Below are 7,101 nucleotides of genomic sequence, written 5' to 3'. Positions count from 1 at the left end.
GCTGGGATTACAGGTGTGAGCCACCGCAGCCGGTGCAGCTGGCCCACTTTCTTTCCATGAGGCTCAGAGCAGGAATTTGTCTAATGTCTCTTGTCTTGTAGGCAGCGAAGATGGGGAAGCAGGATTTGGATCCCTTTCCACCTTAACCTCTGTGCTCTGTGCTTTCCTACTGACCCTAAAAAATGTATTTAAGGGCTTCCTTGCCCTCCAGCTTGCAGTTAAGTTGTACCAGTGGGAGACACAAGCAGAGATCAGAGACGGGAGAAGGGAAATGGAGGTCCCTGCTATTTCTCCACTAGCCTCCTAGAGTGTGGGGTTTCCTAGTGGGAGGCCTTCTATGCACATATTACTCCAGCTTCAGGGAATTGTTTCAGGCCCTTCCCTTTTAAGCCTAGAAGTAACAATTACTGCCCCATCCCATCCCAATTAGCGAGGGGTACAGCACTTGGCTTAAAGCTTAGTCACTCTTGGCCGGAGGCCGTCGTTCCCGCCTGTAATCCCGCACTTTGGGAGGCGGGGGGGGGGGGGTGGTGTGTGTCACCTGAGGTTAGGAGTTTGAGACCAGCCTGGCCAAGATGGTGAAACCCCGTCCCTACTAAAAATACAAAAAAATATTAGCTGGGTGTGGTGGGGGGCACCTGTAATCCCAGCTATTTGGGAGGCTGAGACTGGAGAATCACTTGAACCCAGGAGGTGGAGCTTGCAGTGACCAGAGATAGCGCCATTGCACTCCAGCCTGGGTGACAAGAGCAAAACTCCGTCTCAAAAATAAAATTAAATAAATAAAATAAAGCCTAGTCACCTTCCTCAGGTTACCTGGTTGGAGCGTGCCATCTGTTTCCGGCTTTACCCTGATTGACAACGGGCTAACAGCCAAGTCAAGTCAACCTGAGTCCTCTCAAAACCCTTCTTTTTGCACTTCCCTGCCTGCAGCAACACGTTTTTGTTTGTTTGTTTGTTTGTTTTGAGACAGAGTCTCACTGTCGCCCAGGCTGGAGTGCGGTGGCGCAATCTCGGCTCACTGCAACCTCCGCCTCCTGGGTTCGAGCGATTCTCCTACCTCAGCCTCCCAAGTAGCTGGAACTACTGGCGCGCGCCGCTACGTGTGGCTAATTTTTGTATTTTTAGTAGAGACGGGGTTTCGCCATGTTGGCCAGGCTGGTTTCGAACTCCTGACCTCAGGTGATCCATCTCCTCGGCCTCCCAAAGTGCTGGGATTACAGGCGTGAGCCACTAAGCCCGGCCAGCAACACGCTCTTACCGCTGCAAACCCGAATCAGACAGGCTTTGAAGCCCAGCTCACAGGCCGTCTCTTGGAAACTAACTTAGATTTCCACCTGGGAGCACTTTGTCCTCTCAGCTCCCACTGCACCACTTTAGGGATCGCGTGGTGACTCGTTTCAGTTTATTTACGTGTGCTCCTGGAAAGGACGCTCTATTTCCCTAGTGTCTCTACCTGGTAGGTAAATCGGCCGCAGAAAAGACCAATGCTAACTCCCATCCCGCATTTGCAGAGATCCGTTGCTCACACCGTTTCTCGTCGTCCGTCGAAAAATGGGAATCGTGGGAGTAGGACCTATTTGCCAGTCTCCTGGTAACATTGTCACAACTGGCCACTTCCCCCCAACGCCCGGTAGCCCAAGGGCCTCCAGGGTCCTACCCCACAACCCCGAGCTCCTGCAGACGACGGCGTCGTGGGCGGTCACTGTTTTCCCTTAGGTCTGGAGAGGGGACATCCGAGCCAGGGCCACTTGCGGCCTGGCCCGAGCTCGTCCCGCTCCGGGTGACCACAGAGTGCCGCGGGCGGGCAGAGGGGCCGGAAACCCCGGCCGCTCAGTCCCTGTTTCCGGCAGCGCCGCGCTGCTCCGGGAGCCGCTGTGGCAGCGTACGCAGTTTCCACGGGGACTGAAGATGGCGCCGCGAGGTGAGATTCCGGAGGTGTGTGAGTCGCTGGTCCCTTTCCCTTTGATCCCTCCCTCGCACCTCTGTCCCAGAGCTTGACCTAAACCCTCCATTCTGTAGCGTTAGGGACATCGCGCCTCCCTGGTCCAAAGCGGGCTTCCGCGGACCCGCCCACCCTGGGTCCCTGAAGGTTTCAAGGTGCGTGGCTCAAATAGCCGCAGATCCTTGGCTGGGCCACTTCTAGGATGGCTCAGGTACGAATCTGTTGGTCTCCACGCCCCAACTTCCCCTCCCAAATAGTGACAGGGTGAGATCTTTGAGATGTCTGTCAGCTGCGAGTTACCTTTTGACTTTTACTCCTGAAGCCGAAGAGTCGAGTTTCGCGGTGATTCCTGGGAAACGAGGGAAGCCCCCTCCACATCCACCCCGTACCCTCGACCCTCATTATCAGCAACCAGAAGTGCCCCTGAGTGGCCGGTCCCATTAGTTGCGGCGTCTGGTTTCCCCAGTTAGACACCAACCCATAGGAGCAGAGAGGGAGCTGCCTTCCTGCCCATCCCACTTTTCTGTGCTGCTGTTTCAGGTAAACGGTTGTCCTCCACCCCGCTGGAAATCCTGTTCTTTCTGAACGCGTGGTATAATGCTACCTATTTCTTGCTGGAACTTTTCATATTTCTGTATAAAGGTAAGGAAGGCATGGGGCTTGACGACAGCACCCCTTCCCCACTTCAGCTCAGAGCCAACTCCGACCAAGAACCTTCTTATTTTCCGCTCTTTTCTGCCCCCTGCGGTTCTTTGTCGCTGCAAGGCAGGCCTCCTCATCAGATGGCTTCTTTGAGTATGATTCCATAGGCATCCCCTCAGCAAGAATTTCTTGAGTTTGGGAAATGTGGGCTTCTCCATTCTGACTCTGCCCACATCACTGGTCTTTGCTGAGCTCCACTGTAAGCCCATTGATGACCCTTAGAAACTATTCAGTGGCCCGTGTACCCATGTGCATCCACTCATTCTGGAGAGAGGAGTCCCCAGAGTCTTTTGGAGTTAGGAGTAAAATGACATAATAATGAGCCTGGGTCGCACTGTGAGTTTATGTATCCTGCAGCTGTAATAATGCCTACATTTCACTAACTAGCTCATGGAAAGCTGAGACTGATGTCCTTGAGACTGATGTCTCAAGTGTGTGGCAGTTCTTGTGGATGCTGTTTTATGCTATTTGCAAACTCTGGCTTTTGTATTCGCAGGTGTTCTGCTACCATATCCAACAGCTAACCTAGTACTGGATGTGGTGATGCTCCTCCTTTATCTTGGAATTGAAGTAATTCGCCTGTTTTTTGGTGAGTGTTGTCCAGAGAATATTTCCACTCTTTATGAGACAAGCTGGTATCTGTAACTTGATTAACAAGAAAAGTACATCACCTAGGTTGACTATCAGAGACTGGATCTGTATATCCCATTACTCCCTCTCTGAAGTTTCAAGTTGCTGCTTCATACATTGGGTCAGGATTTACCTGTTTGTTGCTCTGTAAGGCTAGAGATGGGCAATAGAATGGGATATTAGATGATTCCTTCCCAGCTGCCTAACAGCAAAAGGAGTGCCTGGTTCTTCTCACTAGTATTCTTGGGGGAGCAGGTTCAGTTGTAACTCTATGTCAGGGCAGGCAGCGTATCCCGCACAGATCAGTACTAAGATCCCTAACAATTCTCTGAATAAGGATCTCTGTAGGATTTTTTTTTTTTTTTTTTTTTTTTTTTGAGATGGAGTCTCTCTCTATCGCCAGGCTGGAGTGCAGTGGCACGATCTCGGATCACTGCAACCTCTGCCTCCCGGGATCAAGCGATTCTTCTGCCTCAGCCTGCCGAGTAGCTGGGACTACAGGCATTCACCACTGCTCCCAGCTAATTTTTGTATTTTTAGTAGAGACAGGGTTTCACCATATTGGCCAGGATGGTCTCCATCTCTTGACCTTGTCATCCGCCTGCCTTAGCCTCCCAAAGTGGTGGGATTACCACTGCACCTGGCTGGATTTTTGTTTTTTTTTTTGAGACAGAGTCTCACTGTGTCTGCCAGGCTGGAGTGCAGTGGCACGATCTCGGCTCACTGCAACCTCCGCCTCCCGGGTTCAAGCGATTCTCCTGTCTCAGACTCTTGAGTAGCTGGGACTGCAGGCGCCCACCACCATGCCTGGCAAGTTTTTGTATTTTTAGTAGAGATGGAGTTTCACCATGTTGGCTAGGATAGTCTCGATCTCCTGACCTCATGATCTACCTGTCTTGGCCTCCCAAAGTGCTGGGATTATAGGTGTGAGCCATCACACCTGACCGGATTTTGTTTTTTAAACATTTACTTATTTGAGACAGGGTCTCATTCTGTCACCTAGGCTGGAGTACAGTGGTACGATCATAACGCACAGCAGCCTTGAAGCCCTGGGCTCAAGCAGTCCTCCAACTTCAGCCTCCTGAGTAGCTGGGACCACAGGCATGCGACATCATGCCTGGCTCATTTTGTGTTTTTTGTAGAGACAGTGTCTTGCCTCATTGCCCAGGCTGGTCTGAAACTCCTGGCCTCAAGCAATCCTCCCGCCTTGGCCTCCCCAAGGTGCTGGGATTACAGGCGTGAGCCAACATGTTTGCCCTGTAGGACAAGTTTTATAATCCCAGAAATACAGAGCAAAACCCTTATTTGTTAGAATATGTCATCCCTGAAATAAATGTTAAAGCACAAACTTAGGAACAAAATTACTTGCAACACATAAGAAAGGATAAAAGAAGGCTCACATAAATCACTAAGGAAAAGACAAAATAAATTTAAATATTGGCCGGGCGCAGTGGCTCACGCCTGTAATCGCAGCAGTTTGGGAGGCCAAGGCAGGTGAGGAGTTTGAGACCAGCTTGGCCAACATGGTGAAACCCCATCTCTACTAAAAATACAAAAATTAGCCGGTTGTGGTGGTGCACGCCTGTAATCCCAGCTACTCGGGAGGCTGAGGCAGGAGAATCACTTGAACTCCCAGGAGGCGGAGGTTGCAGTGAGCCGAGATGACCCACTGCACTCCAGCCTGGGCGACAAAGTGAGAATCAAAAAAAAAAAAAATTGGTAAGAGACATTAATAGGCAGTTCATGTAAAAATAATTAGAGAACCAGTAAAACTTGACAAGATGCTCAAACTCACTGATAAAAATCAAATTGAAACAAAGTAATGTTTTTTACCCATCAGACTGGCAGAGATAAAGATTTATAACACCCAGTATTAGGGTGTAGGGAACAGATTGTTATATACTTTTGTGGTAATTTAATTTAGTACAACTCTTTTCAGTAATAGTTATTACCATGTAATGTTTCACTCTTAACCCCAACAATTTCACTTCTAAAACTAGATTTAAAAAAAAATTCCACAGATATGCAAAGATAACTATATGAGAATGTTTATTGCCAAAAATTTGGTAACATCAAAACACTATAAACAAACTAAACCTGTCCATATGGGCTTGTTAAATAAGTTATGGCACTGATTCAACGGACTTAGATATAACCATTAAAAAAGAACAGTTGCTAGGCACGGTGGCTCAACGCCTGTAATCCCGGCACTTTGGGAGGCCGAGGCAGGCAGATTACGAGGTCAGATCAAGACCATCCTGGCCAACATGGTGAAACCCCGTCTCTACTAAAAATACAAAAATTAGCTGGATGTGGTGGCGTGTGCCTGTAATCCCAGCTACTAGGGAGGGTGAGGCAGGAGAATCACTTGAGCCCAGGAGGCGGAAGTTGCAGTGAGCCGAGATCGCGTCACTACACTTCAGCCTGGCAAGAGAGCTAGACTCCGTCTCAAAAAATAAAAAAATTTTAAAAATTTAAAAATAAAAAAGAACAGTTAAGGCCAGATGCAGTGGCTCACACCTGTAATCAGAACTTTGGGAGGCTGAGACAGGAAGGTTGCTTAAGGCCAGGAGTTTGAGACCAGCCTAGTCAACATAGTGAGACAAAAAATAAAATAAAGATTGGCCAGGCTTACGCCTGTAATCTCAGCATTGTGGGAGGCCGAGGCAGGTGGATTGCCTGAGGTCAGGAATTCGTGACCAGCCTGGCCAACATGGTGAAATCGTGCCTCTACTAAAAAATATGAAAATTAGCTAGGCATGGTGGCGGGCACCTGTAATCCCAGCTACTTGGGAGGCTGAGGCAGGATAATCGCTTGAACCCGGGAGGTGGAGGTTGAAGTGAGCCAAGATCGCTCCATTGCACTCCAGCCTGGGTGACAAGAAACTCTGTCTCAAAAAAAAAAAAATTAGCTGGGCATAGTGATGTGTACCTATAGTGGGAAGATCCCTTGAGCCCAGGTGTTTGAGGCTGCAGTGAGCTATGATGATGCAACTGCACTCCAGCCTGGGTGACAGAATGAAACACTATCTAAAAAAAAAAAAAAAATTAAGGTAGCTATGTGTGTGGAAAAATGTCTGTGGGGAAAAATAAGTTGCGAAACAGGATGTAGAGTATGCTTCTATTTTTATAATAATAAATAGTAATATGTGAATATATACATACAAAAAATCTGAAACAATACACATCATTCTCTAATAATCTTCAGGGTGCAGGGACATGGAGGCCTTTCACTTTCTATATACTCAAAAATTATTTTCTGTGTTGAAATTTTTTTTTTTTTGAGACAGAGTCTCACTTTGTTCCCCGGGCTGGAGTGCAGTGGCATGATAGCTGCTCACTGCAAGCCCCGCCTCCTAGGTTCACGCCATTCTCCTGCCTCAGCCTCTGGAGTAGCTGGGAACAGGTGCCCGCCACCACGCCTGGCTAATTTTTTTATTTTTATTTTTATTTTTTTTGAGACGGAGTCTCACTGTGTCACCCAGGCTGGAGTGCAGTGGCCGGATCTCAGCTCACTGCAAGCTCCGCCTCCCGGGTTTACGCCATTCTCCTGCCTCAGCCTCCCGAGTAGCTGGGACTACAGGCGCCTGCCACCTCGCCCGGCTAGTTTTTTGTATTTTTTAGTAGAGATAGGGTTTCACCGTGTTAGCCAGGATGGTCTCGATCTCCTGACCTCGTGATCCGCCCGTCTCAGCCTCCCAAAGTGCTGGGATTACAGGCTTGAGCTATATTTTTTTATATTTTTAGTAGAGACGGGGTTTCACTGTGTTAGCCAGGATGGTCTCGATCTCCTGACCTTGTGATCTGCCCGCCTCGGCCTCCCA

General features: G+C 48.9%; 1 protein-coding gene across 6 annotated transcripts in view; it reads left to right on the top strand.

Moving 5' to 3' along the window:
• The first annotated feature begins 968 nt into the window (after positions 1-968).
• TMEM216 (transmembrane protein 216) overlaps positions 969-7,101 on the top strand; it is a 7,946-nt gene continuing 1,813 nt past the window's right edge. For 2 of the 6 annotated variants that reach the window (XM_025356544.1, XM_025356542.1), the window contains exons 1-3: positions 969-1,924; positions 2,486-2,587; positions 3,144-3,236. In XM_025356544.1, coding sequence (XP_025212329.1) covers positions 1,912-1,924; positions 2,486-2,587; positions 3,144-3,236 — 208 coding nt within the window. In that variant the 5' untranslated portion in view covers positions 969-1,911. Of the gene's footprint in view, positions 1,939-2,485; positions 2,588-3,143; positions 3,237-7,101 lie in introns of all 6 variants that reach the window. The other 4 variants (XM_025356547.1, XM_025356543.1, XM_025356546.1 and 1 more) reach the window with 4 other exon arrangements.

This window comes from Theropithecus gelada, chromosome 14, assembly GCF_003255815.1.
Source record: "Theropithecus gelada isolate Dixy chromosome 14, Tgel_1.0, whole genome shotgun sequence".
NCBI lineage: Eukaryota > Metazoa > Chordata > Mammalia > Primates > Cercopithecidae > Theropithecus > Theropithecus gelada.
Note: the sequence above shows the minus strand (reverse complement) of the source record. Positions and strands in the feature narration are given on the sequence as shown.